Source organism: Perognathus longimembris, chromosome 24 (genome assembly GCF_023159225.1).
Source record: "Perognathus longimembris pacificus isolate PPM17 chromosome 24, ASM2315922v1, whole genome shotgun sequence".
Taxonomy (NCBI): domain Eukaryota; kingdom Metazoa; phylum Chordata; class Mammalia; order Rodentia; family Heteromyidae; genus Perognathus; species Perognathus longimembris.
Window position 1 is genome coordinate 15,310,074 of NC_063184.1, and position 26,439 is coordinate 15,336,512.

General features: G+C 34.7%; 1 protein-coding gene across 3 annotated transcripts in view; it reads left to right on the forward strand.

Moving 5' to 3' along the window:
* Tbck (TBC1 domain containing kinase) overlaps positions 1-26,439 on the forward strand; it is a 116,980-nt gene that overhangs the window by 21,008 nt on the left and 69,533 nt on the right. For all 3 annotated transcript variants that reach the window (XM_048333365.1, XM_048333364.1, XM_048333366.1), the window contains 15 exons: positions 1,534-1,648; positions 2,718-2,791; positions 7,085-7,226; positions 9,764-9,824; positions 10,726-10,787; positions 13,138-13,199; positions 14,289-14,437; positions 16,216-16,354; positions 17,961-18,060; positions 18,727-18,776; positions 18,945-19,074; positions 21,076-21,174; positions 23,225-23,287; positions 24,003-24,129; positions 25,659-25,709. In XM_048333365.1, the coding sequence (XP_048189322.1) occupies positions 1,534-1,648; positions 2,718-2,791; positions 7,085-7,226; positions 9,764-9,824; positions 10,726-10,787; positions 13,138-13,199; positions 14,289-14,437; positions 16,216-16,354; positions 17,961-18,060; positions 18,727-18,776; positions 18,945-19,074; positions 21,076-21,174; positions 23,225-23,287; positions 24,003-24,129; positions 25,659-25,709 (1,424 nt within the window). The remainder of the gene's footprint in view (positions 1-1,533; positions 1,649-2,717; positions 2,792-7,084; positions 7,227-9,763; positions 9,825-10,725; positions 10,788-13,137; positions 13,200-14,288; positions 14,438-16,215; positions 16,355-17,960; positions 18,061-18,726; positions 18,777-18,944; positions 19,075-21,075; positions 21,175-23,224; positions 23,288-24,002; positions 24,130-25,658; positions 25,710-26,439) is intronic.

Here is a 26,439-nt window from a genome sequence, read left to right on the forward strand (position 1 = left end):
GACCACATATACAGAAAACGGCCAGAAGTGACGCTGTGGCTCAAGTGACAGAGTGCTAGCCTTGAGCAAAAAGAAGCCAGGGACAGTGCTCAGGCCCTGAGTCCAAGCCCCAGGACTAGCCAAAAAAAAAAAAAAAAAATAGGGAACTGGGAAAGAAAAATTAGAAAATTATGAAAATATGTTAACTATATGTCACCTGGCATAGAGAAGAGTTAATACATTAAATAAAAGTCTAGCCACAGAACAAGGGGAAACAGATTGTTAAGTATGATTACATCTAGAAAGTTAGTTTGGATGAGAGAGGAGAGTTAAGCTTTTCATTTTTTAAAGAAAACTTATTCAACTCAGTAACTTATTGAGGTGTCACATGCATACCTTAAAATTTGCCTATTTAAATGTATTGTTAAATTAGCTTGACAATATCATATAACCATCATCAAATAAAGAAGCTGGGCACTGATGGCTCATACCTGTAATCTTAGTTGCTCAGGACATTGAGATCTGAGAATTGCAGTTCAAAACTAGCCCGGGCAAAACGGTGTGAGACTCCATCACCAATTAGAAAAACAGCTGGAGTGTAATTGAAGTTCAAATAATAGAGAGCCAGCTTTAAGGGATAAAGTCAACTGAGAATACGGTGAACTGAGTTCAAGCCTTGGTACGGGTTCACACACACAATTCCTCACACAATCCCACATACACATGGGCTTGGTGAAGCTCATGCTTAATCACTAATGAATTACTTCATCATTTTCCTATAGTGTGAACTTTTCATACACTGAGCATATTTGAGTCTCAATTTTTGTCACAGGTCATAGTCCTTACTGTTCAGTGTACCAATTACATAAAATGTAATTGTTGACTTACCTACTTTAAAATCTTGTACATTTTTAAATTCTATTTAATCTCTACAAGTGCCTTATTCTAGTGTTTTTAAATTTTACTTCTAGTGGTTGCCCACAGATAATAATAAATGAAGTAGAAATCTGTACCAAATTCTTAACATAGCAGCAAAGTAGAAAGAGAGGAAGAAATTGGGCATCTGTGTGGTAGATGGATCAGAAAGCAGAAAGGAGAAGGTATGAAGAGACATGAAAAATCACAAAGTACTGTAAACCATATGAGACTTACTTTTCAAAGGTTTAGGTATTTTGTTTTTAGCAGAATAGAAGACGACTTTCATTGACTTGATTCTACTATGTATCTGAAATTTTCCTGATAATTTGTAAAGCCATACTTGTCAGAGATCTTCCTATAAATAATACATGCCATCCAAATTCAATGTTTTTTTTAGAAGAACAAATACTACTTTTAGAGTATCCTTTAGAAGACTAGGATTCTGTGATCAATTCTGTTACAATCAGAAAATCTAAAATGTCCAAGTAAATACTTCAGAAAATATATAGATTCTGTTTTTTTCTGAATGAAGGAGGAACAGTAAAACATTTCTCTTTGAATGTTTTCACTAGGTCTTATTAATGCCAGGTCTGTTCTGTTTTGTAATTGATCTTTACCTTTTTGTTCCCTTTGTAGCTGTTCAAAGGTTTTATGTATAGCATTTGAGGTACTACAGGGACTGCAGTATATGAACAAACATGGTTTAGTGCACCGAGCACTGTCTCCTCATAATATCCTGTTGGACCGAAAGGTAATTTCCAAGTAATAATAGAGGCTGTTGCTTGAAAAGGAGAATGACTGAAATCAGGCTTTCTCTGTTCCTCAGATGGGTCATAGAAAATGCATGTTCATATAAATATTTGTAAAATGTTCAGTAAAATGACAACATAGCTTTAGACTGTTTTAATGTACCTTTCATGTGGATTATTTTCCTCCCCAAATTCATTTTCTACCTTCATGTTTTGTTTTTCTTTCACTTTTTTTCCTGAGATTGTAAGAGTTAGATAACTTAGAGAATCTGATAGGAAAAAAAATATTATAATCTCTACATTAAAAGCTAAAAAATAGATAAATATGGCTAAAAACACCAATTGATATGTTAATTATTTAATAATTATTAATCTAAGATTATTGGAACATAGTAGATTTACAGATACCTTGATGATTTTGAACTGGAATTATCAAATTAAGAATTCTACTCTCACTGTTAAATTTTAACATTCATAAACTGCAACTTTACGTAAAAAAACTCCATAAAAACCATTATCATTGTAACCAAGAATTCAAGACAAATGAGAGTATTGTTGTTATTTTGTTTCCTTTATTAAAACACCTATATATTATAAACAACAAAAATTTAAGGCTGGGAAAATTTAAGGCTGGCAAGAGTGCTTGCCTCGAAGCCCTGGGTTTGATTCCTCAGCACCACATATATAGAAAAGGCCAGAAGTGGCGCTGTGGCTCAAGTGGCAGAGTGCTAGCCTTGAGCAAAAAAGCCAGGGACGATGCTCAGGTGCTGAGTCCAAGCCCCAAGACTGGCAAAAAAAAAAAAAAAAAATTAAAAATGTACTCTGGTATTTTGAATTATATATGGATCTAAATAGACATATACTGAGTGTAAAGTTATAATTAATGTAAAGTGTAGAACTACATATTGGCAGATAGTTTTGAATAAAATTATATTTTATAATACCTTGAGTACTAGTATTTTGATAAAATAATTGCGTAATAGTCATTTTACTCTTAAAACATGTAATGATAATACCTTTTGCCAGTTATTTAAAAACGCTTAATGGTAACTTTTTCCATTACTATTATAGGGACATATTAAGTTGGCTAAATTTGGACTTTATCATATGACAGCTCATGGTGATGATGTTGATTTTCCAATAGGGTAAGAATATGCTTTCCTCAGTTTTGAGTTCTGCCTTAAACTAAATGATCTTTAAAGTTTATAATGAGATTTCTCCAGTGTTTCAAAGATCCTTCATGCTGTATTTCATTTAATTCGAAGGATAACAGATTACTGATCTTATTTGCTTTAAAATACTTTTTAATTAATTGTATTGCATTCAGAATAAGCTTAAACCAAAGAAGATTACCAGATTTTTAACTAATTATAGTGTGTATATCAGATACAGGGTTTTTTTTTGTTACATTGAATTGCATTGTCTTAAATCTAATTTTATATTAAGGTGTAAATTGATCCTGGGCATGGTGGTTCATGCCTATATTCTTGCTACTCTGGAGACTGAGACCTGAAGAATCGAGTTTCGGAGACAGCCTTGGTAGAAAAATACATAAGACTCATTAGTCAATTAACCAGCAAAACCAGGAACTGGAGGCATTGCTTAAGTTGGTAGCCTTGATCAAAAAAGCTGAATGATAGTGCAAGACCCTGAGTTCAAGTCCCAATACACACACACACACACACACACACACACACGATTATAAGTTGAGACATTATGGGATATCAGAAGTAATAGTATAAATTCTATGTCTTAGGGTATATTTTTAACTGTATAAAGGGTTATTTACTCACTTCTGATATGAATGTTGTAGATATGTTGCCCACCTAGAAAGTAATGCGTGGATGATTCATGCTGTACTCTAGTAGTTGCGCCTGATAATTTTGTGCTAACATTTATTATGTGGTTCTAGAGCTCAGAGTCTTGGCACTGTCTCTGAGAATTTTTGCTTGAGAGGCTAGTGCTCTACCACTGAGTCATAACTCCACTTCTGGCTTTAAGAGTCTCATAGACTTTCCTGCTTGAGCTGACTTTGAACCACAGTTTTCACATCTTAGCCTCCAGAGTAACTAGGAAAAGACATGAGCCACTAATACCTAGAAAGTTCCTTTGAAATGTTTTTTATAATAGAATTCTTTTCTAGAGTATTTAAATTGGCATTGTTTTAGATACATAGAAGTTATTAAAAACAATACAGATTTTTCTTCATACCCTTCAGATTTTTCAAATGCTAACATTTCACTCATGGTATTTACATGAATGTATTTGTGTGTATTTAATAATTTGTTGCAATCATTTGAGAATAACTAGCACATAGCCATGTCTTTTTTCTTTTTTTAAAGTTTTTTTTTTTTTTGGCCAGTCCTGGGCCTTGGACTCAGGGCCCGAGCACCGTCCCTGGCTTCTTCCCGCTCAAGGCTAGCACTCTGCCACTTGAGCCACAGCGCCGCTTCTGGCCGTTTTCTGTATATGTGGTGCTGGGGAATCGAACCTAGGGCCTCGCGTATCCGAGGCAGGCACTCTTGCCACTAGGCTATATCCCCAACCCCTAGCCATGTCTTTTTATACTTAAATGTTTCCGTTTATATTTCTAGAATAAGGAGTATTCTTACATTGTTTCAGAATAATTATATAAATGAGGAAACTAAAATAGATATGAGATTATTATCTATCTTTATCTTAATCACATTTTTAATTAAAGTATGATTTTAGAATGTTTGTGGTGTGCTCCCAAAATTAGTTCTGTCACACCATTGCTGAATTGTGATAGGTAATCATAAAATGTGTCTTTGTAGCAAAATGTTGCTTAAAAATTTAATTATATGTTAAATTTGTATGTTGTAATTTAATTGTGTGTTTTGTTTAAAGCCTCATTTAAATTAGTCTTTCATTTTTATAATTTACTTTATAGATTTCTTATCTAAATTTTTTATTAAGCCATGGATAATATTAGACTTTATTTGATGCAAAACATTTATTGGGCACTTTCTCTTCTGCCTATTATATAGAGAAGAAGATTAAAGTAGATTCTTGTACTCAAGAAGTTCATTACTTAGTGGGCAAATTTTCTGTGCTGATGGCCAAGCATTAAGTAATGGAACTTCATAATCTTTATAGTATTACATACTAAAAGTACAAGCGATGGAAAACTTTGTGCGTTGTTTTTTTCTTTTGCACAGGGGCTGTAACTCAGGGCCTCACTTTGCTTTCTTCCTTCAAGCTGGTGCTCCTACCACTTGAGCCACAGCATTTTGCTGGTTAATCAAAGATAGATTCAGAATCTCAAAAGACTTTTCTGCCAGGGCTGTCTTTGAACCCTGAATAGTTAGAAGTACAGGTGAGGGCTGGGAATATGGCCTAGTGGCAAGAGTGCTTGCCTCCTATACATGAAGCCCAGGGTTCGGTTCCCCAGCACCACATATATAGAAAATGGCCAGAAGTGGCACTGTGGCTCAAGTGGCAGAGTGCTAGACTTGAGCAAAAAGAAGCAAGCTGTTAGTAAAGATCTAGCTTATCATATGTAATTATTGCTTTTTTATACACTTATGAAGGTTTTAGTGTTTTGATTTCTTGGCTTTGATCAGAGGCTCTTGATTGCTCAGCTTACTTGTTCATTTGTCACTCTACCACTTGAGCCACTCCTCCAGCCTAGCTTTTTGCTGGTTAATATGAAGATGAATGGAGTCTTTCAGACATCTCTGCCCAGACTAGCTTAGAACTGTGATCCTCCAGATTCCAGCCTCTTAAGTAGTAGCTAGGATTATAGTTATGAGGCACTGGCACCTGGTGATAGTACGCCTTTTGATATGACTTTCACAGAGATGCAGTTAATGTGATTGCTGTTGCCTGATTTTTTTTTGTCTAAATCTGTATAACACAAAAACTAACATAGTTACTTTTTAAACATTTTTACTTTTACGTACAGATGTTTAGGATTTAGTGGTGACAAAAAGAAAGGAAGTGACCCTTTTTTAAAGCCTGTCAAATATTTTGAAGAAATATATATAGAAAAAATCAAAATGCATAGATAGAAGTAGTGGAATTAGGATTATTTTTTTGTGTATCTGGGTCCTGGCCAAACCTGTAGTTCCAGGTTTTTCAGTTATTTGCAGATAAGAGTCTTAAAGATTTTTCACAGCCTGAGCTGGCTCCATCCTTAGATCTCCACATTCTGAGTAGCTAGGATTATAGGCATGATCCACTGGTGCCTGGCAGAATTAGTTTTTTGTTAGTATTTGTTCTACCTTGCTTTGAAGTCTTAGATCCAAAGGACCTTACCAGAAAGTGTTAAAGGGCAGAATGTGAGACATTAGCCAGAAAAAATGATACAACAGCTAAGGCATGAAAGAAAATATTTACATCAGAAGAAGCTTAGAGTTGATTCAAAAGACAAATATTAAGGGAACTATAAAGTAAAATGTTACCATCTGTTTTGAAATATTGTAAAGAGTAGAAACTGGGCATTGTGTCAGTTGGCCAGTAGCTTAATACCTTGTTAAGTTGGCAGATGATGAAAGCCACTTGTCCTTACCTCAACAGTCATGCTGATTGCAAGGGTCTGGTCATTGTCTTTCACTGCTAAAATGCAGAAGAGGAGACGGTTGTTAGAAAATGCCCTCCATTAAAGAACAGTTCTGGGGCTCAGTTGTTCATTTCTGTCTTTGATCAAAAGACAATTTTGGAAGCAAATGTTACCAGTGTTCTATCTGATAGATTTGCTTTGTTTTTCATTACCTATGCTATCAATTTGAGTTAGCTTTGCCAGAAATCAGTAATGAGAGTACATGTGGAGTTTTGTTATATGTTTCATTTTTCCAAAGCATCTTCATGCATTCAATAAGTATGTGTTACAGGCACTATTGTGCTTGTTTTCCAAATGAAGAAACCTCATTTATAGCATCCCATACCTTTGTCAAGCACTTAATGTGAGAAGGGAAAGAAAGGGTGGGGGACTAGAGCAGTGTGTTTAGTGTTCTACCATGTGGGGCATAAGTGATGAGTAGATAAATCTGTTATGAGTAATTGGGATAAAAATAGTAGAGTCCTATTTTGTAATTCATTTATTTTTATACCTTTGACATTCCTTCTGCTCAAAATAACAAATATTGATAAGGTGGCAAAAATACTTTAGTATTAAGAGAAGATGGCTGTGAGGAAGAAAATGTACTAGTAAACTTAGAAGATTGACAGAAAGGCAGTAGGATAAAAACAAAAGAGCAAGGAAAGGAGCCAATGCTGAAGACAGACAGGCTTGTTTTTAAATGATTTCAGACTCTTGTGTGTTTACTTTTCATTCCCATAATTATTGCTATTAATTTAATTTTGTACCATAAGATTTAATCATAGGCCTCTTTGTACTGGTAGTAAAAATATATTGCTGCTGCTTTTTTCAGATGTAGTTCATAGTAGTTATTCATTGTTTTAATATATCACTACAGGTATCCATCATACTTGGCACCTGAAGTAATTGCACAAGGGATTTCCAAAGGTAATGATCACATGCCAAGTGAAAAACCATTGCCTTCTGGGCCAAAATCAGACGTGTGGTCCCTTGGGATCATTTTATTTGAGCTTTGTATGGTATGTATTATATTAAAGAAATATAGTGTAATAAAATGTGTGTGCATATTGGAATCATCTTCTAGAGTAGAAAGTTATTTAGTAATTAAGGAGCTCTGTGCAAATTCACTGAAAATAGCAAGAAAACGCTTAATTTTTAAAATCTAATTTTGTAATACATTTATATGTTTTTGGTATTTCTAGAACTATTTGTGCTTTTACTAAATATTAAGCTTTTATAAACCTAAGTTTACTACTTTAGTATTATTTTGAGATCTCCAAAAATGCTTACATTTTTACTTAATGTAAATGTTTATACTTTATAAACGAGTCTAAAAAAGTTACACTAAAACTGTTTAACCTCTTTTACATGTTCTTGCCTTTTTGCCCTCTAGCTTTATTTCCTCCTCGTTTGTTAAATTTCCTATAAACTCAAATTCTGTGTTGGCTTTCCATGAAGCCTCAGCCCAGACACCCTCTAGCATTACTAAAATTTAAAGATACCATTAAAATCAAAGGAATTAAAATTTAGTACAGTGCTTAGAAGAACATAGATGTTTTCCAGGCACAGTAGGGTCTGCTCTATGACATGTAGAAACCTCAGGCAGTCAGGGATGGCTCTCTCATTTATAACTTCTGTTTCCAAACTTGCTCCCTTTTTATTTTGTCCTAGCCAAAAGGGAGAGTGTGTATGTGCAAGAGTACTGTCTTTAAAAGATGACCTAAAAGGGTTGGGAATATGACCTAGTGGCAAGAGTGCTTGCCTCCTATACATGAAGCCCTGGGTTCGATTCCTCAGTACCACATATATATACAAAATGGCCAGGGGTGGCCCTGTGGCTCAAGTGGCAGAGTACTGGCCTTGAGCAAAAAAGAAGCCAGGGATGGTACTCAGGCCCTGAGTTTAAGGCCCAGGACTGGCCCAAAAAAATGACCTAAAAATTGCAAATATGAATTCTGTGTATACATTTTACTACTATCAATTTACTCATTTGACCACACAGCAACACAAGGTGGGGTAAGAAGTGTGATCTCCAGCTGGGTATCTAAATGTTGAATAACTAACAGTCTGTTGTAGAACAACTTAATGGTCTGTTGATCCTACCTCTGAATGCCTACCAGTAGTAAATAACTTCTCTCTTTTCCTCTCCTCTTTTACTGTAGAATTTATCAAAAATGTCACTTCTCTGATGGAGAAAGTTTTATTATCTATTGTTATAACTTGGATATAAAATGTCTCCAAAGGCTCATGAAGGTTTTGTTTTCATGGAGGAGCTTGGCACCCCCAACTTGATTTCCCCAGCTGGTAGAGCTGTTTGGAAGGCATTAGCCTCAGTGGATTGATTAATAAGTTCATCACTGAATGGACTATTAGAAGTTGGGACCTGGTTGAATGAAGTAGGCCATTGTCCCCATAGTCTTTCTCCTTTTTGCTTCCTATCTAAGATCACATGAACAGTCTCTCCCATTACATGTTCCTGCTGTTATGATGTTCTACCTACCCACAGGCTCAAAAAAACTGAGCCAACCATGTAGTGTGAAACCTCTGAAACAATGAGCCACAATAAATCTTTTCTCTTTGCTTTTTTAATGTATTTTGTCACAGTAACTGAAAGCTGACTGACACAGTTATCTATTGCTTCTGTTTCCTAAAGCATAATAACTAACTTACTGATTCTTACAATCTCTAAGAATTAGTTTAACATGTTGTTTTTTTTTTCATTTTGTGTTTTAAGAACTAATTCAACAGCAAAGAAATAAGCTTACAGAGTCAGACTGGGTTTTGATGTTGCAAAGTATCCTTGTATGATGATATGGGTAATGTGTTATCTTTTTGTTACTTCACAAGTTCCTGAAGTGATCAACTTATAAGAGAAATTATTTGTTTTTGTTCATGGTTTTACAGGTGTGAGTCCATGTTCATTTCTAAATTACAGCTTTTAAGAGTACTATTAAATTATTCATAACATAGCGGTTTACATGTTGTCACTACATCTTCTAAAGGAAAATCTCTGATTTTCTCATTCTTTATTATGCTTTCCTCAGATCATCTAGGTTTTTATTAGTATGGAAATGATAGAAATGTTTTCCTTTAAACTCACAACAGAAGTGAGGTTTCGTTAGTTTATGAATGTAAAGTATATGAAGTATAAATTGGAGGTATGCTCTTCCTTTTTACCATCACTGTGGAAACTTATAATGGTATAATATATGTTATATAACTAATTCAATTCTACAAATATTCTAGAGGTTTTACTATACATATGAGCTTCATGGCACTTTAAGTGAGATTCAGGTTTTCACAAGCAGCTTAAAGGGGGCACACTGACATAAGCTGAAACTTTCTTATGACCACATCTCAACAAAACTGGGTAATTCTGAAGTTTCCCTAAGCAAAATTGTGAGAACCTAGCAGAAAAATGACCTAGAACAAAAAGGGCTAAAAGTGTAATTCAAGTGTTCGCCTAGAATGCAATAGGCCTTGACTTCAAGCCATAATTTTCCCTTAACAAAAAAAGTTGTAATATATTAACAAGAATTTCTTTCCTATATTTTAGGGAAGAAAATTATTTCAGAGCTTGGATATTTCGGAAAGACTAAAATTTGTGCTTACTTTAGGTAAGTGACATACAGTTGATTGACTATTTAGATAAAGATGTGTTCTTGTGAAATGTCACATAATCTTCAAGTTTCTAAAGAAAAGATATAAGCATTAATAAGGCAACTGAAGACTTGCCTTCTTAAGTAGTAGTTTTCGTTATTCATTAAGGAATTTAAACTTGGATGGAAATAATCTTAGCTGTATAATTTTGCTAAGTAAACTAAACCATGTAATCAAACTATGAGGTTATAAAACTATTACTTCTCTCTGTAGCAGTTTAACTTCAGATTATATATTAACTTCTGTGCTGCCTATTTCATTTATTATGTGTGAATGAACAACTAAGAATGCTTGTTTTTCATTACAATTTGCTCATATATTTTTTATATATTTCAAATTTATAGTAATAAAGTTTAGTTTGTGTGATCTACTTTAGAGTGGGTTAAATATATGGTAATGAAAGAAAAACACTTTGAAAACTTTTTTTTAAAAGTAACAAAATGATATCCTGTTAAGAGAGTTTTCTAATAAGAGTACTTTAATAAAAACAATAAATATTAAGTAGTATTTCATAATTTTTACCAGATTTATCCCATTCCACTTAAAGGTTGCTAATGTAGCTATGAAAGAATTTTGAAGATTTTTAAATGTGGTTAACAGAGAAACTTTATACTTGAGATTTCCCCAGGGACATGTGTGTGTCCAATGTCCAAATTGTACATAATAAAAAATAATCTTACGATCATGAAAAAAACAACTCTTTCTTAAGAAGTAAATATTTTTAACTGTTCTTTGTTTTTATAAAAACATGAAAGTTAACAAAATCAGATTTATTTATTTATTTATTTTTACTATTTGAAGTACCCAAACTGCACTGTGCTGTTTAAATGCTTTTCATGTCGGTTTTCTCTTTTGTAGACTGCGTAGATGATGTCATTGTAGTTCTGGCTGAAGAGCATGGCTGTCTGGACATTATAAAGGTTTGTCAGGGATCTGTGTGGTAGATTACTAACTAGTTCTACTCTTAACAGAATACCTGAGACTTAGTGACTTACAACTGCAACTTACAAATGCAACTTGACATAACTTGATAGATAATTATATATGTACATAAACTACCTGGGGCTAACAAAGAGAAAAGCGGGGCCTGATTATGGTGTGCTGATAATGAGAATTTATATTAATTTAACCAACATCACTACTGTTAACATGGCTATAATACCAGATAGACTTCTCTTTCCATTGATTTAGGCTCTGTGTAGTGTTTGGTTGCATCTGTGTCTTTACTGGATAATAATATTGAAAAACGTAAAACTGCAAAAGATCATACTTTGGTTTTTGTTAACCCAGGGCCTTGTGCATATAACTGAGCTGCACCCCATCTCTTGGGTTTTTTGTTTCTTGCTTGCTTGATTAGGACAGGGTTTTGCTGTGTAACTCATGCTGGCCTCAAACTCATGATCCTCCTGTCTCTACCTCCTGAGTAGTGCTGGGTTCTTAAAGAATATCAGGACCTACATGTCATCTTTCTCTTCAGAAAGATCTATGTTTACCCCTGCCAAATGGAGGCTATCGGCCTGATTGTCAGGCTTTACTTACCTTATAAGGTAAAATTTTCATACAAAATTTGAAAAACATCTGGAAATTGAGAGTTAAACTTAAGGATTGAAATATCAGCTCAGCTATTTACTGGCTCTTGTTCATGGGCAAGTCATCTTATGTCATTGAACTGTAATCATTTTTTAAATGAAAGTGATAATACTGTCCTGAGGGATGTCAGATGTGGCACAAGGTGATAAAAGAGGTTTGTAAACTGTAGCATGTTATTTACTGTACCAACCTACTGTTGTTACTACAAGGACAATTTACAAATGAGCCTGTTTGCAAGTCCTACTTTCCTTATGTTCAGAGTACTTTTCTCAGAACTTACCTCAGCCCCTCCCTCCCCCCAAGTCTAGGCTCTGAACACTGTCCCTGAACTTCTTTTTGATCAAGGCTAATGCTCCACCATTTGAGCCATGGCACCAATTCCAGCTTTTTGTGTGACTAATTGGAGATAGTGATATCAAAGATTTTCCTACCTGGGCTAGATTTGAACCACAATCCTTAGATCTCAGCCTCCTGAGTAGTTGGGTTATAAGTGTGAGCCACAGGTGCCAGGCTTAGTTTTTTTTTTAAATCAAGACACTCTTCTTGGAACAGAGAAAGGCAGCAAGCACTATGGATCCCGTCAACAATCACAGACTTTCAAGTGCTTGTGCAGCGAAGAGACTTGATAGTGTGTCGTGCCTTGTTATCTCACAAGGCCACTGAGGTGTAATTTTTTTGGTTTTGTTTTGTTTCTTTCTTTTTTTGCCCGTCCTGGGGCTTGAATTCAGGGCCTGGCAGCTGTCCCTTAACTTCTTTTGCTCTACCTCTTGAACCATAGCATCACTTCCAGCTTTTTCTGTTTATATGGTACTGAGGAATTGAACCTAGGGCTTCATACTTGCTAGGCAAGCACTCTGCCACTGAGTTACCTTCCCAGCCCCTGAGGTTCGATGTTGACGCATCAGGCATGATGTAGGGTTGTAAACCTTGATGTGGAACCCACAGATTAAGACTAATGTTAGACTTTCACCCAACCTCAGAGAGCTGATACCCTGACAGGCTGAAAGGCCTTAGGCCTACCTCAGAATCCAGGTCTTTCTTACCTTCCTGTTTTCTCCCAGTTGTAGTGTGGGGAGAGGTTTTCTGCAAAGGTGCCTTACCTACCTTACTAGATCTGCCAAATGAGAATATGGCTACCATTAGTCTTCTTAGGAAATTTCACTGAACAGAGACAGACAGACTTGCATTGTGTTAGGGAGGCTGAAGTCTGTCACACACCTGAACATGATGGTTCTCATGTCATAAATGATGGTTCTCTGTTCAGTTTGTTTCAGTGTAAGGCATCACTTACATTCTGATGTCTGCTTTGCTAGGTCCAATGGACTCTATCCCAGGTTCTCATATCAGTTTATTTTCCCTGAAAATTCTGCTTTCCCTCTAAAGGTTGTTGAAATTCCCCATTATTCTGCAACTCTGTAGGAAATGGGTTACATAAATTTGAATCATGTTTGGCCAGTGGATAGTTATACTCTTGTAATATTCCCCAAGCTCTGTTTTCCCCTTGTTAGCACATTAATAAGTTTGTATGCCTTTTCCTGAAAACAGTTTTTTCTTACAATTTGTGAAACAGATGTGTGTATAGCCTAAATATTCCTTTAATTAAAACAATAGAGATGAAAACAGTTGAGTAAAATGCACTTCAAAAACTGGCCACTTAAAATAATTCTCTTTCTTTACTAGGAGCTTCCTGAAAATGTGGTACATCTTTTGAAGAAGTGTCTCACCTTTCATCCTTCTAAGAGGTCAATATTTTAAGATTTGGGCATTATATCAAAATCCTTTACATATAAGCAATTTATATTTTTCTTATTTTTTATTATGTTAGCAGATTAAAGATCTTTATAAATATCCTAGTACATAATTGACAGTAGTGTCATAAATGGTAAATGATTTAAAGTACAAGTACTTTATAATTAAAAAAAATTAAAAGTTAAACTGGTCGGAAAACTGACAGATACGAAAAGAATTATTCGTTCATTTTCTAGCTTCTGAGCAGAAAAATCAGTTAAAGTGACTGTCCATATTCCTGCACTCAGTGATAATATTAGAGAAAAATACAATGGACAATAATGTATTTTGTATGTGTGTATATATACATATATATGCAAACTCATTACCTGAATCATGTAACTAACCCCTCTGTACATTACCTTTACAATATAATTTTTAAAAACAAGAAAGTATTCTATTTTTACAAGTATAGCTTTATCAGAACATGTAATGACGGGAATGACATTGAAAATAGTCTTGTATAAATGTGCCACACTAAAAAGGTAAGAAGCAAATTTAAAAGGTCGTGATTTATATGTTGATCAAATTGCAATGTTTAATAAAGCAATTTCATGGTAGTTGGGTAAAAATAAAAACTAAAAGCTTTTATAGAGTAGTTTCACAGGGATTTCTTATTACAACTGTACAGAAAAAGTAACTTTTTCTTTTTTTTGCCATTCCTGGAGTTTGGACTCAGGCCTAAACTCTGTCCCTGGCTTCTTTTTGCTCAAAGCTAACACTACCACTTGAGCCACAGTGCCACTTCCAGCTTTTTCTGTTTATGTGATGCTGAGGAATCGAACCCAGGACTTCATGCATGCTAGGGCAAGCACTCTACTACTAAGCCACATACCCAGCCCCAAGAATAACATTTTTAAAATGCAATATTTACTTTCATGTGCTTATGTAAAGTAGACATCTAGACTAATAGAAGATATTTGTTATTTTTCTGTGATGAGGTATTTAAGGTTTTTAACTGTCCCCTTGAATGTCTGCTGCTTTGCTAGAAAAATTTTTATGACCTTCCTTCATGCTCTGTATTTTAAATTGTGTTTCTCAAGGCCAACCCCAGATGAATTGATGAAGGACAAAGTATTCAGTGAAGTATCAGCTTCATACACTCCCTTTATCAAACCTGCAAGTCTGTTCTCCTCTTCTCTGAGATGTGCTGATTTAACTCTGCCTGAGGATATCAGTCAGTTGTGTAAAGGTAATAAATGAAACAAAGACAATTATGGGTCTTGTTTCTAAAGAAAGTTCCTTTATCCTGGTCTCAGTTTTGAAGTTACCAACAAGTATATTTTACATTAATGGGATTTTGCTTACAGTTACAATAGGAATTGTGATTTATTTTTTTTTGGCTAATCCTGGGGCTTGGACTCAGGGCCTGAGCACTGTCCCTGGCTTCTTTTTGCTCAAGGCTAGCACTCTGCCACTTGAGCCACAGCGCCACTTCTGGCCGTTTTCTGTATATGTGGTGCTGGGGAATCGAACCCAGGGCCTCATGTATACGAGGCAAGCACTCTTGCCACTAGGCCATATCCCCAGCCCAGGAATTGTGATTTTGAAGTGTTTAAAACAAAACTGACCTATCATTTTAATCTTATATGTGATTCTTGTTCCTTATAATTTCTTAGAGGTAACTGTAAAGTCATATTGATAGGAACTCTGTACTATATGTAAATTAGAGAACATTAGCTTTTGTGGATGGGACAGTTTTTGTTGGTCACCTACCCAAGTACTTTCACTGCTTACTGTCCTGATACAGAGGATAAATATTCCAATTCTATAGTTCTAATGTAAGAAATAAAATTTCTAGATTTCCGTTTTTATTAGCTTCTCTTGCTATAGGAAGGAGGTTTGTAACTACAGTTGACTAATGGGATCAAAGTAGAAGTCTCCTTGGCATGAGAGTTTGAGGAAAGAAGTTTCTATTTTGAAAAGAAGGTGCAGGTAGCTCACACCTTCAATCATAGCTGTTTGGAAGGCAGAAGCCTGAGGACTGCACTTTCACTACAAAGTCTGTTGAGACTCTTATCTGCAATAAACTACCAAAAAAAGCCAGAAGTGGAGCTGTGGTAGAGCAGTAGCCTTGTGCAAAAAGATTAGAGATAGTACCCAGGCCTTGGTTCAAGCCCCAGGACTGGCACAAAAAAAAAAAAAAGAAAAAGAAGAAAAGAAAATACTATCTTTAGCCAGTAACATTCAAATGGCCTGAAAAGATGAATGGAAATCTGACAGCCAGGCCCACCTTCATGTGGACATGAAACCCCATTTCAACTCAGTGCAGCCACAGGTGTTATATAAAGGTAGGAAGCAGCTGTGAGGATCATGGCCCTGAGACAGGCACAGTACATTATTGAGATTTATAGGACACTAGCATGTTTTCTCCCTCTCATGCTAGAGAAAATTGGGACTGGCTGGCATTGGATATTCCCCTCCACCCCCAGGACAACCTGTCCTTAGGGTAAGCCTTGCTAAAAGTGCTCCAGTGTATTTCACAGTCATTGTAATTCCTCCTCTTGTTGCCAGAAGCACCTGGGCATTTTTTCTCCACTATTAACTGAGAAACTAGTCCTCTAGAGGTAAAAATCAAAGAAGCAGAGTAGTCCCCCTCTGAATCACTGGAGTTTTTAGTCTCAGATTTTTTTGTGACTAAAATTGCCTCCAGCAACTCATCCATTATAGTTCAGACTTTTTCTTTCACAACCTTGATTCCTGAGATGTTTTCTGCTGAGTCTGTGCTCCAGTAATTTCTGGCTCTACATTATCTACCCAGTCTTGGTTATAATAGTTTGTCATTGTGTTCTTGAGTCTTTAATAGATCTGTTGATTTTTCAGTCTATACTGTTGTTAGGAACAAATCTTAGGATGCTTACATAGATAACTGTTCTTCAGTTTCCTTTTTTCAGAATTTCAGCTATTACTGGCTATCAGTTTTAAAGAAAACAAAAATTGTGCTGATTCTTTTTAATTTACCATTAACAGATATAGACAGTGATTACCTGGCAGAAAGATCTATTGAAGAAGTTTACTACCTTTGGTGTTTAGCTGGAGGTGACTTGGAGAAAGAGCTTGTTAACAAAGAAATCATTCGATCGAAACCACCCATCTGCACACTCCCCAAGTAAGGAAAGAAAAATAAAAATTAACACTGAAAAGAAAAAAATGTTTTTGTTTGTTTTCGTAGAAATTCCAACTAAGGAATTCTGGAAGAAGTAGATTTTACCTTGTTTGATCAGAGTTCCTAATTGTAGATTATTTTTATTTAATATTTTTAGGTAAATATTATATTTTAATAAGTTTGAAGTAATGTTAGTATAATGGGCTATCACTGCAATAATTGATAAATTAAAAATACTCATGAGAGCAATAATACTCAAGTAAATTAAAAACTGGACCAGTGTATCTTATTATGAAGAACTGTTTATTTTCCAAATATATTTAAACATAAAGAACTGTGTAGACTCACTGGAGATCAGAAAGATCTACAAAACACTGTATTATAAATTAGACTGAAAGTTGGATAATCTTATAGCTGCAAAGTCTGGTTTTGTTATTGTAACCTTAAAATTTGAAAATATGAACATGAAATTCTTGAGCTCCTGACAGTGCTCTAAATGTTTTTTTATATTCTAGGACAGATCTGTTCATTGTAGATAACTGTACAAGTCATCTGGTCATCATTTTTATTTTCATCTTTTACATTTCTAGTTTATTATTCAAATAGATATTAGATTTCTACTTGTTTCCCCTCTTAAACTGATTTTTAGATACTAAACTCAGTTACAAAAATCATTCATTGAATTGAGTAGAAATTCTGAAATATAATTTTCAGGAAGTAGTGGTATGAAGATTAGATTCTTAACAGATTATCTGAAGTGCATGTCAAATTTGAGACATTTATTACCATTCTTTTTTCCCTGGAGATGTTAGCATTCAATGTGCTTTGGCTCTTTTCCCTTGATATTTTTTACCTATATATACTCTCTTAGGATGCATTTGGATAGAACAGTGCTAGTTGTAATTAGTATTGAATGAGAATGAACAAAGAATTGTGTCTAACACCCCTGTATTTTTTGTTTTGTTTTTTGCCAGTCCTAGGGCTTGTACTCAGGGCCTGAGCACTGTCCCTGGCTTCCTTTTGCTCAAGGCTAGCACTCTGCCACTTGAGTCATAGTACCACTTCTGGCTTTTTCTGTTTATCTGGTGCTAAGGAATTGAACCCAGGGCTTCATGTATGCTAAGCAAGCACTCTACCTCTAAGCCACATTCCCAGCCCTACCCTGTATTCTTATATACATATATATTGTATTCATGCCAGAACAAGAGACATCTAAAAATCAGACTTGTTAGGAATGGTAAAGGGATTATGACTTAGAAAAAGTTCTATATTAGTCAGGCGCCAGTGGCTCATACCTGTAATTCTAGCTACTCAGGAGGCAGAGACCTGAGAATCACACCTTGAAGCCAGTCCAGGCAGAAAATTAAGTCTAAAATTCAAATTCCAGTTAACCACTCAATGGAAGTGGAGCTGTAGCTCAAAGTGGTAGGAGCACTAGCCTTGAGCAAAAGAGCTTAGGTACAGCACCCAGATAGATCCTAAGGACTCACAATAAACAACATTTTCTGGATTTTTTTTTGACAAAAGAAACAGTTGTATGCTCTCCATAACAGAGGAGTGTGTGTGTGTGTGTGTGTGTGTGTGTGTGTGTGTGTAAATCTCTTTTCAGTTTCCTTTTTGAAGATGGTGAAAGCTTTGGACAAGGTCGAGACAGAAGCTCCCTTTTAGATGACACTACTGTGACATTGTCCTTATGCCAGCTAAGAAATGTAAGAATGATGTCTTAAATACTTAAGATATTTCAAAATAAATCCTTAAAGATACATGTGATTCCTTGTCTTTCTCCCTGTTTTTACAAAAGATGTGTAAACTCCAGAAAAATAGAAACCCCTAAGTGGGACTTCTGGAAAAAGAGCATCTGTATAAATTCAGCTTTTAGTACATATTGCCTGGTTGTTTGCACATGCACACAAAAAATTTTAGGTTTTTTGAGAGTTTTGGTTGGTTTTTGTTTTGAGTCAATATCACTGTTTAGCCGAGGCTGTCCTTGAACTCATAGTCCTCCTTTGTCAGCCTTCTGAGTGCTGGGATTAACAAGCATGTATCACGATGCCTGGCTACAAAAAGTATGTTATTAGTTTATCCTCCACCATCATTTAGTGTTTTCATTTTTCTCCTTGTGTAAACTTGATATTGGTCTAACATTATAAAGTAATAATTTACTATATTAATCTTAACCCTCTGATTATAGTACAACTGTGTGCCTCATATTTTATCTGTTTGTATATTATGTGCATTACTGGTTTATATATTTTCTCAATATTTCTGATTGATTTAGACTTCTGAAAACATATTTATAATTTTACATTATTTTCCTTTAAAATACTATTGCTGCTACTAACTATATATAAAATATTTTGTCTTTAAATTCACAGCGATTAAAAGATGTTGGTGGAGAAGCATTTTATCCATTACTTGAAGATGAGTAAGTATATTTGGTGTTCTTTTACATTTATTTTTCTATTTCTTTTAAATATGCAAATAGTTTGTACATTTTCCTTAAAAAGTACTTCCTAAATAGAACATTTAGAAAACAGGGCTTTAATTTACTGAATTTCATATTTTTGTCATTTTTTTTGTTCCTTTTTTGCAGCCAGTCTAATTTACCTCATTCAAACAGCAATAATGAGCTTTCAGCAGCTGCCACTCTTCCTTTAATCATCAGAGAGAGGGATACTGAATACCAGCTAAACAGAATTGTCCTGTTTGACAGGCTGCTAAAGGTAGGGATATTCACATACACAGTGGAGGGCAGGCCTGTATGCAATTGTTCCTTTCAGTTTATTTCCTTTAATTATCAAAATGATACCCATTCATAGTAAATTAAAAGTAAAAGCAAATTGTGAGAGTATCTGCAAAATCATCTTAAAGGATTAGTACCCTTTTTGTAATTTAATTTTTATAGTGTTTAAATAGTTTCAATTGAACATCAGTTTATAAGTACGACGATCTTGTCATTCTTTCTTTTTAAAGACTTTTTTTTTTTTTTTTGTCAGTCCTGGGGCTTGAACTCAGGCGCCTGGACACTGTCCCTGAGCTTCTTTTACTCAAGGCTAGCACTCTACCACTTGAGCCACAGTGCAACTTCTGGCTTTTTCTGTTTATATGGTACTTAGGAATCGAACCCAGGGCTTCATGTATGCTAGGCAAGCACTCTACCACTAAGCCACATTTCTAATCCTAAAGAAGACTTTAAATCAGTAGAAAATAGCCCTAATGTTGAAGCAAACATGGATAAAGTTATCACATGAATACACTCAATTAGTAAATATATAGTGAGACTGTAACTCATTCTTTTGCAATAAACCTGAACCATTTTGCACAATACTTTGAAATTATTTATCAGGAACTTAAATCATATAAATTTTGTGTGTTTTAATAATTATCTGCTAGAGATCTGACCCCAAAATGCAAATTTATAGTAGGACAGATTCATATGCAAGAAGCCACAATAGTTTATACTCATTGGACAGTTTTTAAATCAATAGATTTTTATAAAGTCTTTTACATATATTATCTTGTTTAATTTTTAGGAGGCTGGTGTTCTCATGTCCCATGTAACTACCTCTTAATCTGCCCAGATTACCAAGTAAAGAACAGTGTGATTAGAAACAGAATAAATTCCTTTTTCTGATTCTATTTTTCAAGTGTTGAATGTTAGGATTCCATTCCATTGCTTAAATAAATAAAACCAGACCCAGTGATTGCAAATACTTAAAATATTGCAGAACACTTCAACTTTATCATTAAGGTATTATGAACTTTCTAGACTAAAAGTGACATTTGGGAATTTTAGATAACTTTTTCATTTTTTCTTTTATAATTTTTAATTGACAAAGTTATATTTATGCAGTTCCATGTGATTTCTATATATTATGTGGTTTCAAATCAAGGCAGTTATGTATGTCTCCTCATTTATCATTTCTTTGTGGTTTTCTGAAAATATCCCGTTCTTTTTTCTAGTTGTTTTTTTTGAAATGTGCAATGCGTTCATTCTTTGTAGCCATTGTACTGTGATTAGAACACCAGAATTTGTTTTTAATCTAAATCTTAGTACCCTTGACCAACTTTTCTTATCCCTCCCTTACTACCACTAGACTTTCTTGCTTCCAGTCACCACTAATATCTACTTTCATTTTCTTTGAAACCTTTTTAGGTTCAACCTGAGAATGAGTTCATGCTACATTTCTTTTTCTGTGCTTGGCTTATTTGGTTTAACATGATGTCTTCATATTCCATTTATACTTAAAGAAATGACAGGATGAAAAAGATTTCATCCTTTTATGGCTGAGTAGCATTACAGTACATGCATATGTCACAATTTCTTTATCCATTGATGTGTTAATTGATACTAGTTGACTTCATTGTTGGCTATTGTGAGTTTGTTGGTACTTCAGTAAACATGGCAGTGCAGATTTCTCTTTGATAAACTCACTGTTTTTGGATACTCAGCAGTGGGGTTGCTGGATCGTGTCATGTCTTTTTTTTTTTCCAAATTTTTATTATCAAACTGATGTACAGAGAGGTTACAGTTTCATACCTTAAGCATTGGATACATTACTTGTACATGTCTTATCTTCTTATTGTTCAAAAGGGTATTATTTGTTCTGGCGTCTAATATTTTCTAGTGAATAGTTTCCACTATTTCTTGTGGTTGGAATAGCTACTTGATATGATTTTAATTTTTGAGCTTTTTTTTTAATTTTCTTTTTTTCATGTCACAGGCTTACCCATATAAAAAGAATCAAATTTGGAAAGAAGCAAGAGTTGATATTCCTCCTCTTATGAGAGGCTTAACTTGGGCTGCTCTTCTGGGAGTTGAGGTAAGAAAGAAAATATTAGAAATTGATTAATAGTACCAGTTTTAACTGTCTAATACTTTCCACATATTTTTTAAATTATCAGAAGATTACATAGTATATTACAAACATTGGAATTCTTGTCAGTTTTCAGTGGAATACATGAAAATACTTGGAATAGAATAATATGATCAAAAATTTGTTAAGTTTGTGCTACTTAAGAATTATACCTGGGCTGGGTATATGGCCTAGTGGCAAGAGTGCTTGCCTCCTATACATGAGGCCCTGGGTTCAATTCCCCAGCACCACATATACAGAAAATGGCCAGAAGGGGCGCTGTGGCTCAAGTGGCAGAGTGCTAGCCTTGAGCAAAAAGAAGCCAGGGACAGTGCTCAGGCCCTGAGTCCGAGCCCCAGGACTGGCAAAAAAAAAAAAAAGAAAAAAGAATTATACCTGCAGAAAGCATCTTGAATATTAGTTGTTAAATCTGAGTATCTTATAAATGTATTTTAATTACAAGTACTAAACTAGGTATGGCAATATATGGTTACAATCCCAATACTCGTGAGGCTGAGGTAGGACAGTCTAAACTACAGAGCAAGTTTGAAGACAATGAGACTTACCTCAATAAATAAACAATTTTTAAAAATGGGTAGTACAGCTTATGAAGTGTGCTCTTTTTTTGTTTTAGTATGACCTCCAAGCTCAGAGAAATCATTCAGTTCAATTTGTGCCTTGTCAAAATGACTGACTACTTTAGTTGGTTTTGGACCATGCTGTCAACAGAAACGCCACTTTGTGGCAGCAAGGAAAGGAGAGTTACCATAACAACAAGGTGGCTTTTAGTATGAACAGAAACTGGTGAATGAAATCATGACAGGCCAAATCCTTGCCACATTTATTTATTTCCTGTCATTGTTTTATCCTAACTTATAGGTATAACTCCTATCATCTTAGTTCCTGCAATCCTTGTTAATGCTTTTCAGTCATGTGTTGGAACAATTTCCTTTCTTCATTTTTTTTGATTCCCATATTGAGAGTCTGCAATTTTCTTTGAGTTTTGTTGATGACTTTAAAGAAAATGTTTTTTTCCATCCCACATATTACTCATGAGTTATTCTAGAACCATATGATCCCCAAGTCTCTGAGGTATTTTGGTGTTAAGTTTTCCAAATCTCTCATAATAGGATGGCTCAAAAAGTTGATTCAGCACATAGTGACTACCCAATTCCTGCCTCTTTCTCTGCTTATAGTGATAAGGCAGAAAAGTAAGTTTTTGTGCATGGTCTTATAATACATAACCAAAGTTTGAAGTAATTGCTTCAAATATTGCTTCTGTAATGGTATAGCTTAAAAAGTATAAGTATTTAAAAGTATAAATAATTGTCTCTTATTACATGATAATGATTTCATCTAAAACCCCTGTATCCTGGTACTAAATTATTATTCCTTTGAATAGTTTTATTTCTGCTTCCATTCCTAACATTTACAGGAAAAATATCTTAAAGTATGGACCACCCAGAAAAGTTTTATTTATGAAATTTTCCATGTATTTGTTAATGAATAGAGAACAAAGCTGTATTGTTATACTCATTAGATAAGGACTCATCCAGGACATTGCTTCTCGTGTATACAGTTCAGAGTTCTGCCTCAGCACAATTGCAGATTTTCACACTTATCACAGACTTTTGTCTCATATCAGACATGTAGAGATTTTTCTTAAGTTGCAGTATTGTTTAGGTTGGCATGTACATATGTGTACTTAGGTAGGTTTTTTTTAAAAAATACATGTTTATAACTAGGTTTTCCCATTGAGCATAAAATCGAAAAAGTAAAAATACTCCAAAATCTTTTGTAATATTGAATACCTGCTTAAAAATTTTTGGATTTCAGAGTATCTTGGATTTTGGTCTTTCTGATTAGGGATACTCAACTCAAAAGATTTATCAAATATTCTCAGATTAGAAAAATTCTAAAATCTGTCCCAAGCCTTTAGAACAGGAGATACTCAACATACATTATCATTTATATTAAGTCTATGATGAAGTGACATTTTGCATTTTCTTTCTTGCAGGGTGCTATTCATGCCAAGTATGATGCAATTGATAAAGACACTCCAATTCCTACAGATAGACAGGTAAGATATTCTTAAGCAACCTGGGGTAATTCTGCCAGATAGTTACATTTTTTTACAAAAAGGAAAAACGTTTCTTCTTTTTATTGTTAAAGTACTTTGGGACTAACAACTTAAAAAGAATTGTCCCGTGCCTGTAATCAATCCCAGTTATTCAAGTGATAGAGATCATGGTTCAAGGCCAGGCTGGGCACAAAGTTAGCATGACCCTCCTCCCATCTCAACAAATAAGCTGGGTGTGGTAGCTCACAACTGTAATCCCAGCTATATGCCAGAGACATATGTAGAATAATGATAGTCTGAAGCTGACCAAGACACTGTCTAAAAAAATAACTAAAGCAAAAGGGGATGGGAATATGGCTCAAGCAGTAAAGTATTAGTCTAGCAAGTACATGGCCCGAGTTCCAAAAACCAAAGTCATTTTCACCTGAAGAAATTTGCCTTTTATTTAGACCTAGTCATAAAACGAGGTAATTTTGAAAACTGTTTTAACACATTGCTTTTCAAAACTGTTTCTTTAAGTATACATAGAACTTTTAAGTGCCATATATGTATTTCCAGAAGATTAATAAAAAATTCAACCACTTGAGGCAGTATTGGACTATCCTGAAATTTATATTTTTTAAAATGTATATATGATCTCTGCTCCTATTTAGTTAATAAAGCTAGGGGACTTTAGAGATTCCTGTGTTTTACCTTATTCCTTTGCTGCCTACAGATTGAAGTGGATATTCCTCGTTGTCATCAGTATGATGAACTCTTATCATCACCTGAAGGTCATGCAAAATTCAGGCGTGTACTGAAAGCTTGGGTAGTGTCTCATCCTGATCTTGTGTATTGGCAAGGTAAGTGATACTAAGACTTTTCTTGAGGTATTGAGTGCTTAATATGGATAACTTATTTTTGTGTGTGGAGGCTGAAACAAGAGCTTAAATTTAAGACCCCAAGTACCTAGCTTTCTCACTCAAAGCTGGTACTCTACCACTTGAGCTCTTTGCTTGTTAATTGGACATGGATTCTCATGGACTTTTCTGCTTGGGCCAGCTTCAAAGAATTGTGATCTTCAGATCTCAGCCTCCTAAGTGGTTAGGATTAAAGACATGAGCACATGTGTCTGGAATGAATAACAATTTTTAAACTTAAAACTAAATATAAGATATTGTTACTTTGACAAAAGCACTAAAGCTCTGATTCATTTTTGAGAGGATTATCAGCAGTGCTTTCTAAAAAATCTAAATTTCTTGTGCATATTATTTAGATGCATAAGCCTGCAATCGCATTGATTAGGAAAGTAGGATATTTGGTGCTCATACAATCTCTGTGTATATACTTTTTAAGACTTAGGCAAATAATAAATAATTTTATCCCTTAAATAATTTTGGCCTAGTTGAGTTGTTTTACTGATTAATGATCCCTAATTTTATTTATGATAGTTACTAAGAATTAAAGCACAGGATAGACCTCTAGGCTGTGCAGTTTTTTTTATTTTCTCCCCGGCTCTGGTATCTTCAATGTTTCAGATCCTTGACCTTTAGTTTTTGCCATTTTTGTCCTCTAGTCATTAGTAAGTTCATGATTTAACCCAGTCCTATTTTTTAAATGTCTTGCTATAAGCAGGTATTGTGGTTGAATATTGTTTTCTACTGGCCACACTTCAAAGGAAGGTATTATTTTCCTAACTCACTAAGTAGTGCATTCTTTCAAGATGACAGTATATGAACAGTATTATTATCAATAAAATATATGTTTGTGCTTTTCAACTCTTGGAGAATTTTGTTTGATTGACTCAAAGAGAAAGAAGACAAATAACGACCCCACCATCTAGATGAGAAAACTTTATACCAGAAAATACACAGTCGTTGCCAAAACTGCACACTTAGAGTCAGAGATGGGGATTATATTCCATTTTTATTGCTATGTTATTCTTTACTTCATAATAATTGATAGTTACTGATGTTTGAATACTTACTATGTGGCAGTCCCTGTTACTTATTTCTTTTTTTCTTTTTTGCCAGTCCTGGGCCTTGGACTCAGGGCCTGAGCACTGTCCCTGGCTTCTTCCCGCTCAAGGCTAGCACTCTGCCACTTGAGCCACAGCGCCGCTTCTGGCCGTTTTCTGTATATGTGGTGCTGGGGAATCGAACCTAGGGCCTCGTGTATCCGAGGCAGGCACTCTTGCCACTAGGCTATATCCCCAGCCCCTGTTATTTATTTCTTATGAAAGCCTAGCAGTAACTCGTGAAGGAACACTCATCTAAGAGGATTAACAATTATCATTTGAAATAATGCTGACCACTGAGTAAGAGATATGTATGTGTATATTTCCCTTCAGGATATAATCATTTTACTCCTTTGTCCCAACCCCCTATATCAGGTCTGGACTCTCTGTGTGCTCCATTCCTGTATCTCAACTTCAACAATGAAGGTATGTCTGTTTACCACTGAAGTCATTATTGTTTGTATTTTATGAAGTGCTTGATTCAAATATGGAAAGGTTTTGGTTTTATTTTAAGATTCTTATTTCCTTCCTTGTGGAAATTGTAAAAAAAGAAAAAAAAGTGAAACTCACTTTATGGATTAAAAACAATTGATTTATTCCTGAAGAGTTTCACATGTGAGCAGGCTGTAACTAGAACGGTGGTAGGAATTGAGCTGATTGTGCTAAATTCATTTACATACTTTGTGATCATGTTTATAAATTTGTACTGACAGAGTCTGTACAAATTAGTTTTATCTAAGTTTGCCTTGAAAAAAGTGTAAATAAATCAATATTGACTGAGTTCATCCCCAGTTTTTAATCTTCAGAACTTATTTTTAATAGACTTTATAATATAAAACTTGTAAATAAATCAATATTGACTGAGTGTCCGTAATATTAAGTCTTCAGAGCTTGTCATTTTGATATACTTTATAAATAAAGATTTCTATCTAAATCTATTCAACATTTTATAGATTAAGAAATGTATCTGTGTCTGGTTTTTATTCCAGTTACTTATATGTTATTCCAACTACTTTGCAGCTTTCTTGTTAATAATAGGCTGTTTTGTTTCTCTCCTTCTGTTACATTACCTTTGTAATAGATTTTTGTCAATAAGTATTTTTTTAAAAACCCACAACTCGGGGCTGGAATATGGCCTAGTGGCAAGAGTGCTTGC